The sequence below is a fragment of the Phyllostomus hastatus genome, unplaced genomic scaffold (genome assembly GCF_019186645.2).
Source record: "Phyllostomus hastatus isolate PE091 unplaced genomic scaffold, TTU_PhHast_1.1 phas_scaffold_46, whole genome shotgun sequence".
Lineage (NCBI taxonomy): Eukaryota > Metazoa > Chordata > Mammalia > Chiroptera > Phyllostomidae > Phyllostomus > Phyllostomus hastatus.
Genome location: NW_025334032.1, coordinates 37,044,184 through 37,067,443, shown reverse-complemented (window position 1 = coordinate 37,067,443; position 23,260 = coordinate 37,044,184). Strand labels below are relative to the sequence as shown.

Sequence of the window (23,260 nt, the reverse complement as noted above, 5' to 3'; positions counted from 1 at the left end):
AGACTTTTAGTGTTTGCAAGTGGGTTAAAGAGCCTGCCCCCTCAGAGCTAGCAGTATCCACATAGGCCACCGAGGAGGTACTACTTACCCAGGGGGACCGCATGCAGGGCAGTGGGGTGCCCTGCCTCAACCCCCAACAGCCGGAGTTTCATCCACGAACTGCCCTGGTTTTCTTTTTAGACGGAGAGACCTCAGTTAGCCTCGAATTAATGATTAACCGTGGATGTTTCGCAGTGAGTGCAAGTACAGGCATACTGAGTGTGAGTTTGCCCGACTGTGGAGGTACAAAGGTGAACTCCAGCTCCTCGGCTGTCTCTCTCTGTGTGCCACTTGTTTGAATCCAGAGTAAAATAAGAAAACAAAGGGAAGGTATTGAAAAAGCAGGCAACTTTACCAAGGTGCATTTGGGACACACATAGATTCTAACAGCTTCCACAGACATGCTATGCAAAGAGATATTACCTAACCTTGGGAACCACTAAAAGTAAATATTAAAGTTACGAGACCATTGCCTGAACACGGTCCTTCAGAGGATGAAGAGCATTCTGGAAGAAGAAAACCACTTTTATTAAGAACTTCATCAGACAACGGTTTTCCAGGTATGGTTTCAAAAATTATTATTCATGATGTCTATCAAGCAATTATTCCTCGAAGTGCCTCCTTCTACCACAGGAGTTTTTTAAAAAAAAATTTGCAATGGAAAATGATTGATTTTAAAAATTTGTCTGGTTTAACATTTTATTGGTTTTTAGTTAATATCCAGAACCAATCTGAGAGGAGATGCAACATGAAAGAAAAGTAATAATACTCAATAACACGTATGTCCCAAATTAAAAAGATAGCCAAGGGTGATATTAAAAAGTCAGAAGTCTTCATTTATCTCACTGATAGTTTTTCCTAGTTCAGCGCTTCGTAGGGATGAACACATTCCTAGGTGCCCAAGAAAACTTGGTAATCTACTTGCAACAGGATTTTAAAAATAGAAAACTTAAGTAGAATATCATCTACCTTGCTAGATATACAGAGAAACTTCAAAAATGGAGAGAAAGGGAATAAACTGGAAGAGAAGATGAAAATGGAAAAGTTGTGGTGGGGGAGGGTTCCAGGGATGACGATGAGAAATATTGGAAGACTAGCAAGCTGTGGGTGGGGGGGAAGGGAAGGGGAGGGAGGGCGGGGGAACACCCTCCCCCTCAGGCCTGGGTTCCTCAGAACCGTGACAGCGCCAAACGCCGGAACACACAGCCCTGCCGAGGAATGTTCTAGCATTAGGGGAAGAGAAAACTCCCCGTTCCGTTCCCATGGGAGCCCTGTGCACGCTGTTGGGTGACGTGCTCCTTTCGCTCTCTAGCTCATGTAAACCCCCACGCCAGCGAACTCACTGGAAATGCACATTTCATGTTCTGAAACCGTGCACATTTTTCTTTTTGTAGGATGATTTTGTTATACCAAGTGATACCTTTTGTTTTATCTGCCTCGGTTTCCGGTGGTAAGTGAAGATTTACCTTAAGTATGGACTGGAAATAGCGTCTTTCCTGACTTATAGGTTAGAAAACAAGAGGGTGAGACCCAGAGACAAGACAGCGCTGCACAGACCCCAGACGGGAGAATCTCACGTGACCCCCTCTGGGGGAATAGCATCGTCTTATTTCCCGTCTTATTTCCCTCCGAGGGCTCCAGGGGCTTTCAAAGCAGGGAGGGAAGTGAGGTGAGGGAGTGCATGAGTGGGACGTAACCCTCTTGTAGACAGACAGGAAGTAATCCTGTCTACCTCCATATTTCTATCCTCATCTATACCTCTGTTGACATCCACATTTACATCACATGTTTAAGTGATGTTTAAGAGCAGTAGTAAAAAACAGAAGTCTCGATTTGCCTCACTGATTAGTCCGTTCCCCATAAAGCAGTCAGTTTAATGCAACACATACAGACACACACATCCGCACAATTTGGGACTGAAAGAGATTTTGCTAATATTCATACAATTAGAATTTATATGTTTCGATAATTTAATGACCGCTGTTAATTCTCCAGTTTACAAAGCATCCACTACATTCGTTTACAAATTAGCTAACCAATATTCAGGAGGACACATCAATACAAGGATTTTTAGCCCCTCTGTTTATTCTTGTTTTTTAAAGCATTTTTAAAAGATTTTATTTATTTATTAATTTTTTTTTACAGAGGGAAGGGAGGGAGAAAGAGAGAGAGAAACATCAATGTGCAGTTGCTGGGGGCCGTGGCCTGCAACCCAGGCATGTGCCCTGACTGGGAATCAAACCTGTGATACTTTGGTTTGCAGCCCACACTCAATCCACTGAGCTACGCCAGCCAGGGCTGTTTATTCTTTATTTAGGATAAAAACTTAAGCATTTATTATGAAAATAATGTATATGACAGTTAATTCCTGCTGCTGTTGCTAGCATTTTATGCAGAGTAAACTTTTTTTGGCCTATGTGAAAAATAGCAAATCTGAGTTAAGAGATTTAAAATAAGATAAATTCTACTATAGTTCATATTATCATTTTTCTGTGTGACAAGACTTTTATCCAGGTTACTATATTTCTTCATCGTAATCACTGTAAAACAGCACCGTTATTTCACTGATGAACACGTCAGTGACAACTACTGAGTGGGCATGTTTTGAACAACGGCCCCAGCACCTACACAGAAACGCACGCACATTCTTTACACGCATGTGGAACCCTCACAAACGCTGACCATGTTCAAGGCCCTCCGGCAAGTCTCAGCAAACCTGAAAGAGTTAAAATTATGCAGAACGTGTTATCTGGTCACAACGGAATTGATCCAGAAAAACAAAAGACAACTGGAAAAATCCCCAAATGTTTAAAAACTAAGCAGTAGGCTTTTAAATAAATATGGGTCAAAGAAGACATCCCAGTGGAAATTAGAAAATAGGTTGAATTGAATTGAATAGCAATGAAAATATGGCATCTCAAAGTTTGGGGATGCGGCTGAACCAGCGCTGGGGGCAGATGTGCGGACCTACAGGCATTTGTTAGAACAGGGAAAAGCTGAAACGTAATGATGTAAGAACCCAGCTCAAGAAGGTAGTACGAGATCAGCTACTTAAGCACAAAGAACCTCGGAGGAAGAGAAAATGAAGACGACTGCAGGAGCCAGTTAAACGTTAAACATACATATTAGAGAAGGTCGACATGGTCACACTCTCCAGCCGTTTTGTAACGTCAGTGTAATCTTTTTTTAAAAATTGCTTTATTTCTTTTTTTAAAAGATTTTATTTATTTATTTTTTAGAGAGGGAAGGGAGGGAGATAGAGAGAGAGAGAGAAACATCAATGTGCGGTTGCTGGGGGTCATGGCCTGCAACCCAGGCATGTGCCCTGACTGGGAATCGAACCTGTGATGCTTTGGTTTGCACCCGGAGCTCAATCCACCAAGCTACGCCAGCCAGTGGGTCCGTGTAATCTTAACACTAAAACCCAACAGGGGCACCAGGATAAATCACAGGCCTCTGAACTTGTGAACCCAGATGCAAATATCATAAGCAAAATGTTCCCAAACTTAACCCAGCAATATATATTTATTTTATTATTATTTTAAATTTTTGTTCAGTTACAGTTTTCCCACGTTTTTCTCCATTGCTCTCCGCTGACCGCTGCTGCCCGTGACACGCCCCCCGCCCCCATTCCCATCTCCATTTCTCCACCCGAGGCGGCTCTTCCCATACACTTATGTATGAGTTTGCCCTGACTCCCGAGCTCAGGCGCATTTCCTGCTAAGTAAGTCCCCTTTGCTCGGCTCTGTGAGATGGTTACCTGAGTAGATACGTGCCCACTAAACCCCACACGTTGCATCGCAGAATGTGTGACTCAGCTGTTCACAGACACCAGCTTCCAGGGAGGCAACGTGGCCGCTGTGTTCACGCCCAGCGCCGAGCACTGCCAGGTGGTCTGCACCCATCACCCGAGGTGCTTGCTGTTCACTTTTGTGGCTGAATCGGCATCTCAGGATCCTGCTAAATGGTGAGTGTGTGCGTTTCTCTGTCGAGGAAATAGATGGTACGTAGCCACGACGCACTAATAAAGTTCCCTCTGTTGTCTGATGAAATTTTATGTTAAACACAATGTATGTTGTCCTTCGAGGGAAATATCAAATATTACGAACAATAGGGCGCTCAGGCAGATTGGGAAGGACACTGAGCAGACAGAACTCTTGGGGGGGAGAGGGCTTTCCAACCTCCCTTGTGGTCCGGTATTCACAGTACGCTTTCTCGCTTCCCTTCACCTTCGTGCTTCTTAGCCATTTTGCCCTTTGCTTTTCGAATGGTTATTGATATTTGGTATTATGTAAATTGACATTTTCCCCTCAACAATTTTATTAGAAAAAATTAAATTTTATAAGACAGTGAAAGAATACAATGATCCCTTGTCTCCAGCAAGACTGACATTTGTGTCTCGCTTACCTGTACTGTGTAGAGTTTAACATTTGGAGATGACTGGAAAACGTGAGAACACTTCACCTTCAAATATTTCACCATTCATTGTCTTACACAAAATACATTAAAAGTTGTAAAAGAATCCTTTTATATTATCTGAATTGTCCCCCATCAGGACTTAATTGCTATTAAACAAAATCTTATCAAGATTCACAAATTGCATTTGATGGTTTTGTCTCGATAGTCATAGATTTCAAAATTTGAGAATATTCCACTCACCACTTTGGTTTCCATGTTGAACTTGAAAATTAAAAATAAAGCTTTACTGCCGAATTCAGTTCTCAGCCTCTTTGTGTATTATTGCCTCATTCATAGGTATTTACACGGCACCCTGGAGTTAGAAAATTGACTGTTCTAGACTCTCCAGGAGGAGCTGACAATCTTTTGTTTCTGACAAGAGAGAGAATAAAATAAAATTGTCCAGAGACAAAATCATGGATATTATATACGTACTCACATCATCATTTAAAATGTAACCACTGTAATACGGAAACCATTCTCAGTTCACGGACGATACAAAGCAGGCAGAGAGCTGCACTGGAACTATAGGCCACAGTCCTATAGTGGCCCACAGGCTCTTTTCCTGCTGGGAAGGAGCATTATCAGATGTGATCTTTAAAAGTGAGGATGTAGGACAGAAAAAGACAAACTTGCAGTCTAAGAAAATATTTATTTTGGCATGACATAGAGCAGTTTCTTTCCTTCTCTTTGAATTTGTACGTGCTGACTTTTAAGACCCCTTATTTTAAAACATAAATTTCCACCCACTTATTTTTTTTTCAATTGATTTCTTTTTAAAAACAGGTTTACTTGCACCCTGAAAGACAGCGTTACAGAAACACTGCCAAGAATAAATATGACGGGAGCGGTTTCAGGATACTCTTTCAAGCAATGCTCACACCACATAAGTGGTAAGGTGTCTTAGAATTTGAAAACACTAGTTATTGTGTTAGTTATATATATATATATATATATATCTCACATATATATATGCAGTTACATCAGGTTTGATCATATATATATATATATATATCTCACATATATATATGCAGTTACATCAGGTTTGATCTTATGGCTATAAAAGAAAACCCTGCTACACAGAAATAAAGTCTCCTAATGAACTTTTTCAATGCAGAATAAAAATTAGCATGCATGTGTGGATGTCCCTAAGCCTCCTTATAGTTTTCTGAAACTGATCTCATAGGACATATCTTATTCCATCAGTATTCATCATCCATTTTTTCCCTCCTTCCCAGCTTCAAGTTTGATAGGAAAGTCCTCACCCCACATATTAATTTAAATCAAAGCGAGTGAGTGGTGAGATGGTACTTGCTTTGATGCTGGTAGAGACACCTGAATAGGCTTATTAGTGAATCGGCCAATCAGCTGGAGCTAGAAAGACAAGACAGGTCCGGCCAGAAAATAGAAACAAGAATTCACAACCCTGATATTGTGTCAGGATATAAGAAGGACGTGGGAATTCTTCTGCTGTTTCCACGTGAGAGCTGGAAGTAAGTAGATTCCAGTAAAAACAAAGGACCTCCGAGGGAAGTGGGTGAGTGCGTTGACAGCGGACCCCTGGAGAGGTGGTTGTAAGGGTAAAACTCTCCCAGGGGCCCCTGGGGTCTGGAAGATCACCCTCTTTTCCGCTTTATTTCCAGCTTGCAACAAAGAAGTTTACGAGGGCCTGGACATGAAGGGCGTGAACTACAACAGCTCCGTCGCCCAGGGCGCGCACGAGTGCCAGGAGCGGTGCACGAACGACGTGCACTGTCACTTTTTCACCTACGCCACGCGGCGGTTCCCCAGCGCGGCGCATCGGTGAGCCGGCCTTGGGAAGCCGGGTGACGCGACCCAGGGGACGCAGAACGGGGCCTCCCGGAAGTCCCTTTCCTCCACGCGATGCCAAAATTTTACTTTTTTACCTCTGAGAGACAGTTCTTCATGGAAAGTGCTACCTGTTTAAATTGGGGATTTTGAAACAGTTGAAATTGGTCGCCTGACTAGTCCATTCCCAGCCTGAAGGATGCTGCAGGCTGACCCTATAAAATAACAAAACAAAAGAAAGCAAAAACCTACTTGTGGCTCTCCAAATGGCAGTTTCTTACCTAAGACAACATAGCTGAAGCCCACGTGAAATGTTTTCACCTGCCCCATACTGGATTTCGGAATATTCCAGGGACAAGTCTGTTGTATAAGAATATAAAATGCTCTGATCTCTAATGATTCGTCTGTATTCCCTTTTAAACAAATTTAGGGGAAAATATCATAACTTTTACATAATTTTTTAGATTTTATTTTATTTATTTATTTTTAGAGAGAGGGGAGGAGAGAGGGAGAGAAGACATCGATGTGTGAGAGAAACATTGATCGTTTGCCTCTTGCATCCCCCCAGCCCCCAACCGGGGACCTGGCCCCAACCCAGGCACGTGCCTGCCAGCAACCTTTGGGTTCACAGGCCAGCACTCCATCCACCGAGCCACACAGCCGAGGGCCATAACTCTTATCCTCGGAAATAATTCAGATGTTCTCAATGTGTGTAGTAAACTACAGTTATCTGGAATTCAGTGAAAACAGAAATAAGTTCAAATGACTCGCATTTGGATATGAATAATTTGCTTTCTCCATTCATGAAAGATGACGAACAGAAAGCAAGTAGAGTGCCCAAGATTTATTTCAACAACAGCAACAACAACAATAAAACAAAACAACCCACCGAACTTACCATTAAACTTTCATGCTTAATTTTCAAGCCCTTTTTGTCTTTAGCTCCCCCCAAACTACACATTTTTGCATATTTTACCCCCAAGACTTAACACAATGTGAATAAACCAGGATATTGGGTGTTAGAGACATTTTTTTAAAGAGCTACGATGCTGAGGTTGAGAAGGACCAAGAAGTCATTCATCCCTGCATCTCTCCTGTCCATGTCACCACCCCTCCCCACTCGCCAATGTACGATGAAAATCAGAGTTGGCAAAATTCACGGGGCCACAGCTGGGTCTCGCTTGGCGGGGGGGACGACTCGAGCCCAGCTGCCTGGACCGCAGACCCATGCTCTGCGGAGACCTTCCCCTGCGACCCAGCTCAGGCGGCCTCTACTCGGGAATTTCCCATCATCGGTGGTTTCTCTGACTTGCATCGGGAAGAACAAAACGTTTTTCCATTTTTGTTTTTATTCAGTAACATTTGTCTGTTGAAGCACACCCACACGGGGACGCCAACCAGGATAGCGAAGCTCAAGGACGTGGTGTCTGGATTTTCCCTGAAACCCTGCGCGCTTTCTAAACTGGGTAAACTCGCCTTTCCGTAGCCAGGTGACCTGACCCTTAACTACGACGGTGATGTATGTGTGATGGCCTCGCTTAGGATCCCGTTTACGTTCGCTGAGGAAATGGGGCCAATGGTCTTCGTGTGAAGAATTTCATGATGTCTCATGTAGTTAGAGTTTATATTGAAATTTAAGTTTGGCAGAATCACTCTAGTTTTCCTAATTAGAACAGCTTTGAAGGATTTTAAGCTAAACAAACTTTTTAAAAACTATCATTAAGACGTTATTTCTTTAGAGTCATTTTAGGTTCACAGCAAAATCGGGGGGAGGTATAGAGATTTCCCATTGATTCTCTACCCCCACATATCCATGGCCTCCCCATGATCACCATCGCCCACCAGAGCGGCACTTTTGTTATAATTGATCAACCTCCATTGACGCATTATAGCAGGGGTGTCGAACTCATTTTCACTGGGGGCCACATAAGCCTCATGGTCGCCTTCAAAGGGCCGAATGTACTGTTAGGACTGTATAAATGTAACTACTCCTCAACTAGGGGCAAGGAGCTGGGTGCTGTGTCCAGGTAGAAACAAGGTGCTGGGCCGGATAAAACAAGGTGGAGGGCCGGATTCGGGCCACGGGCCTTGTGTTTGCCACCTGCGTGCGCATAATAACCACCATAGTTTACATTATGACTCACTCTTGGGCTTGTACGTTCCCTGGGCTTGGGCAAGTGTATGAGGACATGCATTCTCATTACGATACCATACAGAACGTGTCATTGCCCTAAAACTCCTTCATGTTTCACCTAGTCTTCTCTTCCTCACCCCCCCCCCCACAAACTGCTTTACGTGGAATTTACAAACGCCACCACTGAGGTTTTACAGATGCTCTCGGTGGACTGGTCTCCCTGAACACGGTTTCTCCTGCCGTGCAGCCTGCGTGCGCGACGTGTTCCCCAGCACCGCGTTTGCTGATGACAACATCGACAGCGTCCGGGCTCCCGACCCCTTTGTCTGTCGCAACATTTGCACTCACCATCCCAATTGTTTGTTTTTTACCTTCCTTTCCCAGGCGTGGCCGAAGGAATCCGAAAGGTAAGGAGTTACGAGTGAAAGGGATGGGTGACCTTTTAAGAACAGCTGGTCAAAATCCACCATTAAAGGTCCTGAGTGGGCATCCGTTCGATCGATATGTCCGTAAAGGCAGATAAAAGCTGCACAGGAGGATCCCTCACTCCCCACCCTTTCCACTGCCTGCCTACCGCCCACACATGCAGGGTTACCAAGCATTCCTGGTTTTCTTGAGCTGGCGGGGGCTCTGCCTCTGGCAGAGGGAGAGTAGCCTAGTTTTGAGTGGAAAGAGGAAGATAGGGATGGCCCCTAGGGTAATGTTGTCTGATGAAACCTGTAGCAGGAAGAGCTGGAACCATCAGTGAAGTGTCAAATCCAAAGTGGAGAGGGACGGACGTGATGGCCTACATCGGGGGGAGTGGGGCTCGGGGTGGAGGGAGGTTTGAGACTTTCTCCCCTGCTGATGGCCATGGTAAACCATAATGAAACATGAGAAACTTCTTTTTTTATTATTTAATTTTATCTATTTTTAGAGAGGGAAGGGAGGGAGAAAGAGAGAGAGAGAGAGAGAGAGAGAGAGAGAGAGAGAGAGAGAGAAACATCAGCGTGCGTTGCTGGGGGTCATGGCCTGCAACCCAGGCATATGCCCTGACTGGGAATCGAACCTATGATGCCTGGTTCGCAGCCCACACTCAATCCACTGAGCTATGCCAGCCAGGGGACGAAAAACTTCTTTGGTCATTAAAGGGGTGCTTGCTGGGACAGTTGATCCTCATTAACGAGTCACTAAAAAATAACCGGAAGATCAAGTCTGCTTCAAAATCTGGAATCTGTGTATGATTAACGTTGGAATTCTCAGAGCTCTTCACGTTCGCTCGACTGGGCTGCTCCTTTCTGGGGAGAGCGGCCCAGCCAAGGTCAGCCCTTGAGCGCCTTGCCCGTCAAGCAAGCCCGGGCTTCCATGGAGTGAGGCCGTCATTTCAGAAGTGCTAGGTCTATCACATGAAAATATGTCTGTGCCTTTCATTTACTTAACAAGTTCAATATAATTTACCTGGTGCCTACTAGATACCAGGCACCATTCTAGATACTGGGGCAACTAGTACTGAACTAAAGAGATAAAAACCCTGCCCTCCTCCGACAGGTGTGGAAAGATAGAGACGTAGTCCCGTTGGGGTATCTTGTCAACGGAGAGCCAGTAAGACTTGCTGATGGATTAGATGCCTCGGGGAAGGACAGAGAGAGTCCATGACAGTGTCAAGATGTCTGGCCCCAGGAATTGGAAATGCCAGTGGCTGAGATGTGGAGGTTGACATGAGTTGCTGATTTCCAGAGCGCAGAGAGGTTCCTATTAGATGTTCAAAGAGAAGTGTTGGACTTGCAGTCAGAAAGACAATTCTGGAATTAAGAAGAGACTTTACGTGCTGGGTCTGTGTTTGGGTGTTGCCAGTATACAGCAGGCGATTAAAGCGTGAAACTGGGAGCTCGTCACAGGATTGAGTGCAGTTGGAGAGGCTCAGAGCTCAAGCCCTGAGACATAATTAGTTTCAGAAAAAGATGCCTTTGTGATGTGTTATTTTGTGTGACCCCTGTTCTTTATTTATTCCTTTTATAAAATCCCCAGTCAATCCCTATGAGAGAAGTAGCACAGTTTACCGTCAAAACAGGGTGACAGAGGAACTTGGGTGCTACCAGCTAAGACTGGGCTTTCTTTCATTGAAATTAATTCAAATTAAAGAAAACTAAATATTCCTTTTCTTAGCGGCCCCAGCCGCTATTTCCAGTGCTCAGTAGCCACATGTGGCTAGCGACCACTGTGTCGGATAGCATCAGTGAAGAAAATTCTCTCGGACAGCACCGTGCTGGCCTGCGATTTTGCACTAATTGGGGCAGGCGCTCCCTGCCAGGGAGGTGCCGCTGGGCTGAGAGGCCTGCGATGATTTCCCTCATCCGTCCACGCCCGAGTTGCAGCAGCTCAGGGTGGCCGATGTCTAGGAAGTGTGAACATCCCAGAGTCTTTCAGGCAGGCTGGGAGCGTTGAGAGAAGGGAAATGAAGAAGGGAGACGTTAGGAACATTGACGACAGAGCAGGCTCCGTAAACGTGTATGGAGGCAGCTGGTTCCGTTTGGAACCTTTGCCTCTTAACCTATGGCCCCCAGGGGCTGACTCAGTGACTAAGAAAGAGTACTTTCAACCTGGGAAAGTTTTGCTATTAAACGCCAACGGGAACTGACATATCTATGGGCTGTAAAAAACGTTATTTTTCTTCGCTATATTTTGTATGATATGCTGATTTTTCCCTTTTATCCTGTTAGAAACCTGTGTCTCCTGAAAACATCGAAAAGCGGTATACCGAGTACTCGCTTTAAAAAGAACAACGCTCTTTCGGGGTTCAGTCTGCGAACGTGCAGACACAGCGTCCCAGGTAAAAAGCAGGGAGGGCCCTCCCTCCGGGGGAGCCCACTCCGCGCTGGGGAGACCCCTGGGCGTCAAGGGTTAGGGTCTCGTAACCCTAACCGAGGCGCGATTTGCCGTGCAGTGCTCTGCCATACTTCGTTTTACCCAAACACCGACTTCTTGGGAGAAGAACTGGACATTGTGGGCGTGAAAGGGCACGAAGCCTGCCAGAACGCGTGTACCAACACCATCCGCTGCCAATTCTTTACCTATTCTCCATCTCCAGAGTCTTGCCACGGAGGCCTGTAAGACACAAGAAGGGTTGCGGAGCACCTCCCGGCCCATCTCTTCGAGAGGCGCATCTGTTTGTAACATTTTGTCTCCACCCTGCAGGGGGCGCTGTTACTTAAAACTTTCTTCAAACGGGTCTCCAACTAGAATACTGCACGGGAGAGGAGGCATCTCTGGATATACGTTACGGTTATGTAAGATGGATAATGGTGAGTTTGACACCGCTTGACAAAATACACCTAAAGGAGCTATTCTATACTGAACCTCATGATGAAGAGAGTCAATAATAGCGACAGAGGGATTAAAAAATAGTAAAAAAAAAAAGGCAAATTTGCCATTTTTTGTTATTTTCACTTCTATCATCCAGGCTGACCATGTTTCAAAGGTAAGCAAGGGGCCTGACTGAACTGGGTTGCCCAGCTTTGTTGAGTACGTGTTTTAATTTGACACATTTCTATGACTGGCATTTCGTGGTGACATCCAGGGTCAGCCAACACTTTCATGCCTGACCTTTTGTTACTGAGACCAACTCTGTTTCTTATTATCCTTTGTAATTGAAGTGTCAGCCAGCTTCTTGGTTAGCCAAATTGCTAATTTTCTGTCTATTGGCCATTGTTTGATCTTTAATTGAAACATAAGTAATCATCACATGTTCAAACAATAATGGATCTATTCAAGAAATCCCCTAGTACGGGGCTGTCAAATTCATTTTCACCAGGGGCCACATCAGCCTCGTGGTTGCCTTCAAAGGGCCAAATATAATTTCAACTCCTTAACAGTTAACATTTATACAGTCCTAAAATTATTTTGTCCCCTTGCAGGCAACTGCAAGGCTGATGTGGCCCCCGGTGGAAATGAGTTTGACACCCCTGCCCCCAGTAGCTCCCTTGTGGGGGACTTCATTCTTCCAGGTCTGTGTGCTTATGAGTACTGGCAAAAATTACAGTAAAAACATATTAATCTGTGCAGTGTGTATGGTAGAGTGGAAGTAAAAGGATGGTCTAGATTACACAAGACCCACAGCATGAAAAATTAGACCAGATCAGCAGTGTGTCCAGCCCAGTGGTAAATTCTGTAAAGAGAAGCAAGGGATGGTTTGCAAGCGAATAGAATCCACTAAACCAGTGATTTTCAACCTTTTCATTTCATGGCACACATAAACTAATTACTAAAATTCTGTAGCACACTAAGACATATATTTTTCCAATATGACCAAAAAAAAAGGGTATAATTTTGACTCAGTCACACCAGATGGCTATTGTTTGTTGGCTGTTGTCATTTTTTTATTTGACAGTCTAAGGGAAAATAGGTCAGTTTTCCTGATGGAATAGTCAGGTAGTGCATGTTTTAAAAATTCTTGCAGCACAATGTTTGAAAAATCACTGAGCTAAGCAGTAGGCTCCCCAACAGAAAAAAACATACCACACATTCCTCCTTCAAATACCGTAGCCCCTGCAACACCTCTAGTGTTAATTGGTTTACATAGAGCCGCATGTTTTCAGACTTTTATTACTTAATGTTCAGAGGCTCTGATGGGGATCTTTGGATGCTTCCCACTTTTTTTTTTCCTTTAAATTACAATTTCTTTTTTTTAGATTTTATTTATTATTATTTATTTTTAGAGAGGGAAGGGAGGGAGAAAGAGAGAGAGAGAGAGAGAGAGAGAGGGAGAGAAACATCAATGTGCGGTTGCTGGGGGCCGTGGCCTGCAATCCAGGCATGTACCCTGACTGGGAATCGAACCTGCGGCACTTTGGTTTGCAGCCTGCGCTCAATCCACTGAGCTACGCCAGCCAGGGCTCGCCTCCCACTTCTTAACGAAGTCAGTCACATAAGTTATATCTCCCACATTCTTTCTTTTCTTCACAATAAGTTTACCTAACACAAGAAACTATATTTATAATAATTTCATTATCTTAGTTCTACTCAATATGAAGAGACACTTAGCAAATTTTGTTGGTAGGGATGTCAACATAGTTTACAAAATAGCAACGGGGCTTACGCCTTAAATTGCAGAATCCATTCTCCACCCCCCTTCCTTACATGCTTCTCTGCCGAATTCAAGGACTCTGGCCCGTCAAGGTTACAGGAGGTGTCAGGTGTAATTGACAGTTAGAGCAGAAAACAGAAGGTAAGGGAAGATCAAATCTTAAATGTCTTTTTAATGCGCCTTCTGAGCGAAGTGCAACGAGATAATTAGGTTTCGCTGCACTCTATTAGATGAAATAGTACCCCATTAACATGAAAGGAAATATCTAATCAAGACATTTATGTCTTTTAATGTCATTGGTCTAGAACACAACGAAACTTTCTGAAAACACAGAACAATTGCCATCAAAAGAAATATTTCTTAACCCACAGTTCAGTGCGAGACACAGAATCAGAATCTGCCGTTGAAAAGGCAACCGAGCAATACCCATGCGCACACTGAGCGTTAGAATGGTGTTGTCTAGGAGCAGGAGCACCTAGCGCCCAGTCCCTCTGGGTCACTGGGGCGGCTTTGGTGGGAAGGTGGGTTCTGGGGTTCAGAACCCCAGGAAGCAGACTCGCAATGCACTATCCTGCTGGGGGCAGCCAAGCGGGAAAGGAAGACAGGAGGTGACTCTGAGTCAGCGTCCCGGGGAGGTATCGGAGTTTGCATCCAAGACTCCCTCATGCCAACAAGACCGAAGAGCAGAGGCAGCTGGCGCACAGCGGAGCAGCCCGGGTTTGGACGCGGGCGGAACCGGGGAGATGGACCAAAGATCGGCCGGCCCCGACGGAAGGGGGCAGGGAGGACCTGGACGTGGGCGTCAAACAGAGTGAAAGGCGCTCAACTTTTTTTTTTTTTTTTTTTTTAATAGCGGTTCTCAAACTTCAGCGGAGCTGGTTACAAGTCAGATTAGTGGCTCCACCACTAGACTTTCTGGGTCAGTGGGTCTCAGGTGGGGCTCAAGAATGTGCCTTTCTGACAAATTCCCAGGTGCTGTGCTTGATCTGGGGGTCACACTTGACAACCACTGATGTAACAGCACAGTCGGGGATGTCGTTGGAGGGAGGATGAGATGGCCTCGTAGCACCGGATGACGCAGGCTTTGGGGGGCCTGAAATTACAAGGCGACTCGTTCACTGTTTATGTTTTGCTTTGCCGACTTGATGGTCAAGTTTCTTTGAAGTCATGATAGATCGTTGAATGGAGGGAAGGTGTCTTCTTCCCTTTGTGCCCGAATATAACTCCTGATGGAAAAACGAAGATGTCGGAAGCTCCTCATCTCCACCCTTCTGTTGCAGCGTGCACAACCAAAATCAAGCCCAGAATTGTGGGAGGAACGGCGTCTGTCCGCGGCGAGTGGCCGTGGCAGGTCACGCTGCACATCACCTCCCCCGTCCAGAGACACCTGTGTGGGGGCTCCATCATCGGAAACCGGTGGATACTAACAGCGGCTCATTGTCTCAGCGGGTCAGTACCGGGCCTGGCTTGACCTGTTCACCAGGCTCACACATCCGCTGAATCGATCCCCGGCATTTTAGTGCATTTCCAAGATGTAAATGATCCAATTTGCTCAATTAATTCTCTCTCTTCAGTGAAAAAAAAGGAAAAGGAAGAGCCCCTCGTGGTCTGCCAGCACGAGAGCAGATGTTAGAATGTCGTTCTTTGACCGCAAACTATTCCACGTTCCCATGGGGATGTACACATACCCCCCCAGGGAGTTTTTGCAGTTTCCCATAAGAACATGCCACCTTCTGTGCATTGTCCTGCAATTGGGTCCAGGACTAAACTCAGTTTCTTTTTCCCATTCTCATTCATATTCTCTCTCTCTCTCCCCCTCTCTCTCTCCCTCTCCCTCTCTCTCTCCCTCTCCCTCTCCCTCTCCCTCTCTCTCTCTCTCATTTCCAGATGCAGAAGGAAGGGTTTTTCAAATTCCCTGCTTTGCATTCCCTACTTTGGTCCATTTCCCTATTAGCCAAATGTAAAGTCTCCCTTGGGAGAGTCCGTGTATGCAGGGCATTCTAGTTGGCCAAACTTCTTTGCACTTTAGTATCCCCTGAGTGGTTTCCAGGCATGGTTGTGTGCTTTTGTGTGTCTGTTGGTTGTATCAGTACACAGCACACTCACATTTTTAACTCCAGGATACGGTTGAGGCCTGTGGTCTTCTTACTTTTTTATGTATGAAAAAATGGCATACGAGAAAGTCCTAGTGAATTTCTCAGGGTCCCTGCTAATCCATGGCAGGGTTGAGACCCAAACTCAAAACTCTTTGTGGGGTGAGCGTGTGTTTGTGTGTGTGTGTGTGTGTGTGTGTGTGTGTGTGTGTGTGTTGGTGGGTGGAAAGAGAATTCATCCACTTTTGCATGTTTAATATAAGATACCTGCTCACCCAGGGCCTTCTAAATAGGGTGACTGGAAAGTCATGATAAATTGTTGATAAATAAACCATGATAAATACGTGACTGAAAAATCTTAGCATGGAATCACTTCTTCCCACAGCCCATCACTTCTTCAGAAGCCCAGCACTGGTAAAAAAAAAAAGTTAGATAGTTAATAATAGCCAGTTAAATAGCAAAACAACTCAAAGGTTTGGGAGTTATCTGGTAAAGGAAATTTTTCTCCTCTGTCGTTTGCTCCATAGGATAGAGTCCCCTAAAATGTTGCGTGTCTATGGTGGCATTTTAAATCAGTCGGAAATAAAAGAGGATACCGCTTTCTTGGGAGTTCAAGAAATAATCATTCATGACCAGTACGAAACGGCAGAGAGTGGCTATGACATTGGCTTGCTGAGACTGCACACAGCAATGAACTACACGGGTATGTAGAGCTCGGAACGGCGAGTTGTCTGCAAGGACGACCTGGTAGAGAATCACAGTGGGCACCTCCAGATCCACAGCCCGACCCTGGCAGTCTCCCCACGGGCTAGTGTTGCGGCAGGGAGGGGACCTGCAAAGCTAGCACATTAGCCTGTTAAGACCGACACTCTTTCCTGATTGTTGCATCGTATTCCGGTGAAAGGGTGCATTTTCTCTAGGCTTCTTCAGATGCCCGGGGTGACAATTTTAATAATGCGTCAGTTGGGATGTTAAAGACGATCTGTAGCTTCCTCGTGGGGACAAAGGATTGCAGGTCAGAGCGACAGCACAACTAGCCCAGCGTCATAGGCCTCATTAGGGTGATGGACAGTGCGGGGGGTCGTGGGGGGAGGGGCTGTGGCTTGTCCCTCCTTCCCTCATCCTGCACTGTGTGGACAGGAGGGATGAAAATGTAGGACAATCAAGCAAAAACAAATAAACAGAGAGCACACTAACTAATGCAAACAGCAATAGAAGTCTCCTGGGAAAGACGATACATTGCATATCTGATAACTAGATCATGATGTTTAAAATTTAGATTTTCAACGACCCATATGCCTGCCGTCCAAAGGAGACAGGGACGTCATGTACACTGACTGCTGGGCGACCGGATGGGGCTACAGGAAATTCAGAGGTGAAAAAAAAATGGCGTTTCTCTGTGTGATCTGTTTTACCGGTAATGAACACAAGTCACCCCTAAACCTTTCCGCTGTATCAGGCCACCATACAGCTACAATGCAAGCAAAACAACGTTATTTATTACAGAACGCACACTGATAAAGATGGAAAGGCAGCATCCCCCAAGTGAGCAGATGCCCGGTCCGTTTGACTGGAAATTTGAAACATGACAATCTTTGCAGAGACTAATTCTTTCCGATGAAGTTTAACGTGAAACCTAGCACTTTTCAGTAAAGGCTCTAGCCTGTTATCCCATTATTTTCTCCTGGCAGTATTTCAGCTAGAGCCTTAATTAATTTTCTAACTTAATTAGCTTTAACAAGGTGGTACAGTAGTGAGAATGGTGTCTTTTTTACAGTCCGTAATTATAAAAGACCTATGTAGTAAACCCAGTATTTTTTCTTGCTAGATTTTTATAAAGGTGGACTTTTAATTTTAAATACACTTATTTATATTTAAATATATACAGTTATTCCACTAATAAGCCAGCATTTTTTTTTACAGACAAAATACAAAATACTCTCCAGAAAGTCAAGATCCCCTTGGTGACCAACGAAGAATGCCAGGCGCGCTACGCAAGACACAGAATAACCAACAAGATGATCTGCGCGGGCCACCACGACGGGGGGAAGGACGCTTGCAAGGTAACCCTGCTCTCCACCCGCTGAATACTTTCCGGTTAGAACCTCCAAAGCGTTTGAAAGAGCAGGGGATACAATGTATCCGTTTTACGCACACTGAAATGTATCAGAGGGCCAGGACAGCGTCTGGGGTGAGATCACTCCGAGCGAACCGTGGTTGAAATGAGAAGTGTCTGCACTGACCTGCGTGCCTGCCCTTTTCTCCCCCTTGTCCCAGGGAGACTCGGGAGGCCCCCTGTCCTGCAAACACAACGAGGTCTGGCATCTGGTGGGCATCACGAGTTGGGGCGACGGCTGTGCTCAGAGGGGGCGCCCCGGCGTCTACACCAACGTCGTCGAGCACGTGGACTGGATTTTGGACAAAACTCAGGCAGCGTGAACGCGTTCCCAGGGGCCGCTTGGCTCCGCGGAGGGCAAGCCAGGCCGCTCCCCGGAAGACAGTTTCGCCTACCCCGAAGACGACGCGGGATCCCCATTTTCCTGCACAGGGGACCGTCCTGTGCCAGTAACAAATGGAAGAGGCTTGGCGTTTGTAAGAACACACACAAGAAAACAAACAGTCCTTTTCAAAAGTCCCTGTCCCGTGGCGATCACGGTCTGTTTTCAGCCTCTTCCTGTTCGATCAGTCTTCTGCCGAGACAAAGGAACAGCATAAGGCGACAGTTTTGAAGATGAAAAATGTAGCCGGATAGACCCGCAAAGAATCGAGTAGCGGCACCGAAGGGTGACAGCTTCTAGTGCAGAGTCTGGACGTCCTGTCTGTTGAAATGAAGTAGGTGTTCCGTGAGCCACTTCTGAAGCATTTCCAGGCAGGGTGTGACCCTAGAGATAATCGTTTTACGTCATTATCATTTAATTCTATGCAATGAGAGTTGACGTGGACATTCCAGAACTAAGTGAACAGCTTGTTACAAGGACATTATAGACCTAAAGATCTGGAAGCCCAGCCATCAGTGATTAATATTATTAATAATAGCAGTCACCTCATTTTGATTAACAAGAAGAAGAAAAAGAACACAAGAAGGTCACAACATCGATCCCTTACCCCAGGCCTGCTGTTGCTGCCCGCCCTACTGTGCGCTTTGCTCCTTCTTACGCCTCTCACCCCCTGGTTACACCATATAAGATAAGGTACGATCTCCCCCATTATAACCATAGAATGCTGATTTTTTAGAGGAGAAAGAAACATTCGTTTGTACATATTTTCAACTCAGTTCTCCATTTCCCCACAAGATGGCACTTTTAACCTCTTTTTGCTACATTTTATACTATAGCATCTGGCCGGGATGCACTTAATTTTTCACGTGTTTAAACAAATTCAAGTGTGTATAGCATCTGTAAACGTGACATCAACTCCACGGCTTCCATTCCAAGTTGCTTTACTTTTCAAGCGTGACCGTCGTTGGTATCTAGTCCCGAGCGTGTTGCTCTTCCTTCAAACCCTGCGCTCCACAGCGCCCGGCTTTGGGGCGTCACTTCCCTTTGGTGACTAACCATTGAGAACCCCAGGAGTGGGCGCACAGTGGGTGGTGTGTGCCAAGGCGACCTCCCCAAACACCTGTAGGACTGCAGGGGGAGGGCTTACCTGTGTGCCACTGGCCCATCCCTGTGGCCACTTGCCACCTCGCTGAGTCCTGTGGCACAGGGCTACTGCTTGCCACGTCTCTGTGGTTTCCCCCAAGCTGCTGCAGCCCTCCCCTCCTGTTTGCCACCCCCAACCTCCTGGCCTCTTCCTGGCCCCATGCCTGCCCAGCTGGGCATGTGAACAGAACCCTCTCTCTCCATCCCTCAGAATGTTGTTAAGATCATGTGGCAATATGTGAAAGCTTGTTTTTTGAATACCGAAGGCTTGTGATAACAGAAAAAAATACAGTCCCACTCTATGCACACACACACACACACACACACACACACAGGTGGGATTTGGATACACTCACTCGGACACGTCAGGATCGAGTTCCTCTGTAGAGGGTCCCTCGCTGGCTATGTGAGCCCCTGACCCCTGGCTTGCAGGAACCAGCTGGAGCATTCTCCAACCACAGGTCCCACAGGGGCAAAGTCAGGTTTAATGGGGCCAAAACTTGTACTACTCCGTGACCTCGACGCAGAAAGCCTCTTAGAGGCAAAACCTTGGTCAGTTTACTTGGTTTGTCCCTTCACGTGGTGAGAGAAAAGGCCTGAGGTACGAGTTTGTCCTGACTGGTGGACAGCGTTGAATGAGCTGGCCACGGAGCTAGGGACCTGGGGGACAAAAATGAAATGATGCTGGTGGGAAGAAAACTCTGGGGAAGGCGGACCTGGGTACAAGACTTCAGAGGGTGATGCAAAATCGTCATAGCTTCCAAGCCTGCCCACGAGAGGGCGCAGCTGTCCCATGAACTGAATACCAACTCTAGACTCCGCAGAGTTTAGAGAAACAAACTGCTTGAACCCTTCAAGTGTCATTCCCCTCTCAATCCTTATGCTCCTCCCATTTTCAGCCCTCCTGTTTTCCAGTTTTACTGGAGTCCAGTCTCAGCTCAAGCTCCCTATGGCAAAATTACAATTCAACCCCGCTGGGCAGACAGATTCGGGTGCGGTGGGATACGGGGAAGGGGCGGATGCTACCTATCTCCATCCGACTCCCACGAAGCTCACCTGGAGACGTCTGCCAGACGTCATCTGGGCAGTGCAGGGACCGGCTGGAAACGCCGCCCCCCACCCCCAGTCCCACCCTTACACCATGAAGCTAAAATCGCCTTCTCAGGAATTAAAAAAAACAAACAAACCTTCAGAAAGTGGGTTCAGATGTTGACTCTGGAAAGAGGTGCCTGATGGGCAGATTTTTTTTTCTGAGAGCCACAGAATATGAGGGAAAAGAAATAAAGACTTAGGAAGTCATACTTCAAATTAAGCATTGAACTGTTTATCTAAGGAAGAGAGCGCAGTCCCTCTTAGAATCCAGAGCAGACTCGTACACAGAAGTGTTATTTGGGGATGAATCTCAGTTCAAGAGTTCCTCTTAAACTTACTCCAAGTCATTGTTGCAGAAGACTCAAGATGCAAACTATCAAGAATATTTAGCCTTGGCTGGTGTGGCTCAGTGGATTGAGTGCCGCCTGCGAACCAGAGGGTCACTGGTCGGATTCCTAATCCAGGCACAGGCCTGCGTTGCAGGTCAGGTCCCCAGTAGGGAGCGTGCAAGAGGCAACCACACACTGATGTTTCTCTCCCTCCCTTTCTCCCTTCCCTCCTCCCTTCTTTCCTCTCTCTACAAAAATAAAATGAATAAAATCTTTAAAAAAAGAATATTCAAAACTACCAGAAATGAACTAATGGAATTAACTGTCTTACCCATTATCCAGTTCATCCAAGAATAATTATTACAATTGATTTTAAGGCCTGTAACTGCCATATTTTACTACTGAATGTAAGAGATGGGAAAGAAACTTTTAAAATATAATTGGTAATTTTATAAGTGAGAATTGTTAAATGGAGAAGAACTTATTGAAAATGTTACTGTATTTCAGATAATTCAGATATTTGTTTTAAAAAGTGGACGAATCTAAATTTAGCTGATTCACAAACTTTAAAATAAATGTCAGATTTTTAAAAGATGCTACTGTAGGCCTCAAAGAATAGTTATCTTTCTGTCAACGAATCTGGTCATACAAAATTTCTGTTAAATATTTTATTACGTGCTTAGATGCTGAAAATCTTCCTTTTAACTAACAGAAGCTTTTGGCTTAGTTCATATTCAAATTACCAACAGTAGTTATTTAACAGAATTTTAAGCGTTTAAGAATTTGTTAATAGTATTTTATGAATGTCTTGAAGAAAATGTATAAAACACATCACAACACAGACGTTAGAATAAAAAGCACCCATGGTCCAATGTGCTGCTCATACCCTGACTTAATTGCAGTCTCTTTAATATTTCTAGAACCTACTAAAGACAGCTCGAATGGACACTTCAGAGCAACATCATGTTTGAATACAGACAGAAAAATTTCACATGAAACATCAGCACACAGAATCCAAGTTTTAGTTAAAAATGAGATAATGCACTGATGGGTGAGAGTGAGTCTGAGCCGAGCCGGCCGCTCAGTAAATGTCAGGTCACTCTGGTGAACAGTCTTTCGTGGGTAGAGGAAGGTAGGCCACTGGGCATCCCCCGTCCCCAGAGCTGCCCGTGAGAGAGCCTGTGCCAGAGAAAGCCACCGCTGGGCGCAAGTCCGCCAACGACACTGATGCTTGTCAGCAAGCGTGTAGGAAAACAGTCATTCAGCCTGTCCTCCTGGCTTTGGGCTGGCGGCCCCCGGTCCTCGGGCGCGCACTCTTCACCCGTCGTGAAGGGTTCACTGAGACGGAGCACGAGGCTCTGACAGAAGCACCAGTGCACCCCGGGGTAGGTCCGGTAGTCAAATCCAGGCTCAGCAGGGGTCCAGCCTTAGGCCTTAACCTCAGCACGGGCGACACAGGGTGGGACTTACAGACTGTTGACACTGTATCCACGCACTGGTAGTGAGGCCCCCAGCCGTCCCAGACGTCAGTGCAGATTTTGACAGCGTCCTTTGAAATACAAAGTCAGCCCCTGGGTCACTGGTTCTGGAACAGGGCACATGGCGGGCCAGCCGCTCTTCGGTTGCTGTTCCGGGTCACTGTCACACGCGCACATGACACTGTCCGTCCTGGTGTCTGGTTTTCACCCTTCCTCTCACCCAGCTTCAACCGGGGGTCAGAGTGATCCTGCTGGAACACACAGACTTAATTATGGCGCCCTTTCGTCTCGGGGGCTTGCACAACACGACATTCGAATGCCGGCCCATCGGGCTCCGTAGATGCCAGATACGCGGCGTGGAGAGACTCACCACGTGTTTTCTCCTTAATAATGGAATAGAAGGGCCGATGAACACAAAAATATTTCCCAAATAAATTGCCATCCATATGGGCAATGTGAGAAAATTTTTGGTTGCATTTCCAATGAGTTTTTAAAATACCCTCACATTACTATTCTTAATTCTATTATATACTCGCAGCATGAAAAAGTGCCCCACGGCCCTAAAGGAGCTTCTGAATTAATCTAAAGGCAGTTTGCATACCAGAAGAGCCTCGTGACTGTGAATTTTGTTTTGAGCGCCGGCATAGTTCACAGTGAGACTTCAAAGCATCGCGCTGTCGAAGAGATGTTTGTTCTCATCACCATTCACACGTAATATTCTGTTTATCGTGGCCTCACAGACAGGCAGTACTGCTACCTTCTCAATCTTTCATTTTCTTTTCTGAGTTTTAAAGTGATACTTCCCGATGGACATTTTTAAGAAGCAAAAAAAAAACACACACACTAAAACTTACAGCCCCCAAGACCACCAAAATCAATGGATGTCAGCAATGAGATATTACTAATTGGATAGCTTCTTTTTAATTGTCTTATTTATTCATTGTTAACTACTGTCGATAAGGTGTTTTCTAAGTCTGAGGCTCCCAGGTGTTCCCTCGGCCCTGCAGGGGTTCCGGCACCTGTCAGGGGCTGGGAGGCGGACCGTCACCGCAGAGGCCCTGGCCGGTGACCACTGGCTGACTCCCCACTGCAGGACACCAAAGGCGTCCTTGTCCTGGTGCTCAG

General features: G+C 45.7%; 1 protein-coding gene across 1 annotated transcript; it reads left to right on the top strand.

The window, feature by feature from the left end:
• The first annotated feature begins 253 nt into the window (after window positions 1–253).
• On the top strand, window positions 254–21,529 carry F11 (coagulation factor XI). Its single transcript, XM_045821428.1, has 15 exons — window positions 254–599; window positions 1,434–1,489; window positions 3,844–4,006; window positions 5,284–5,390; window positions 6,141–6,300; window positions 7,663–7,772; window positions 8,688–8,847; window positions 11,140–11,249; window positions 11,364–11,526; window positions 11,615–11,721; window positions 14,783–14,951; window positions 16,123–16,298; window positions 16,875–16,970; window positions 17,519–17,658; window positions 17,873–21,529. Exons 2-15 carry the CDS (start codon window positions 1,435–1,437, stop codon window positions 18,032–18,034), a joined length of 1,878 nt encoding a protein of 625 aa, XP_045677384.1. The 5' UTR covers window positions 254–599; window position 1,434; the 3' UTR covers window positions 18,035–21,529.
• Window positions 21,530–23,260: the final 1,731 nt, after the last annotated feature.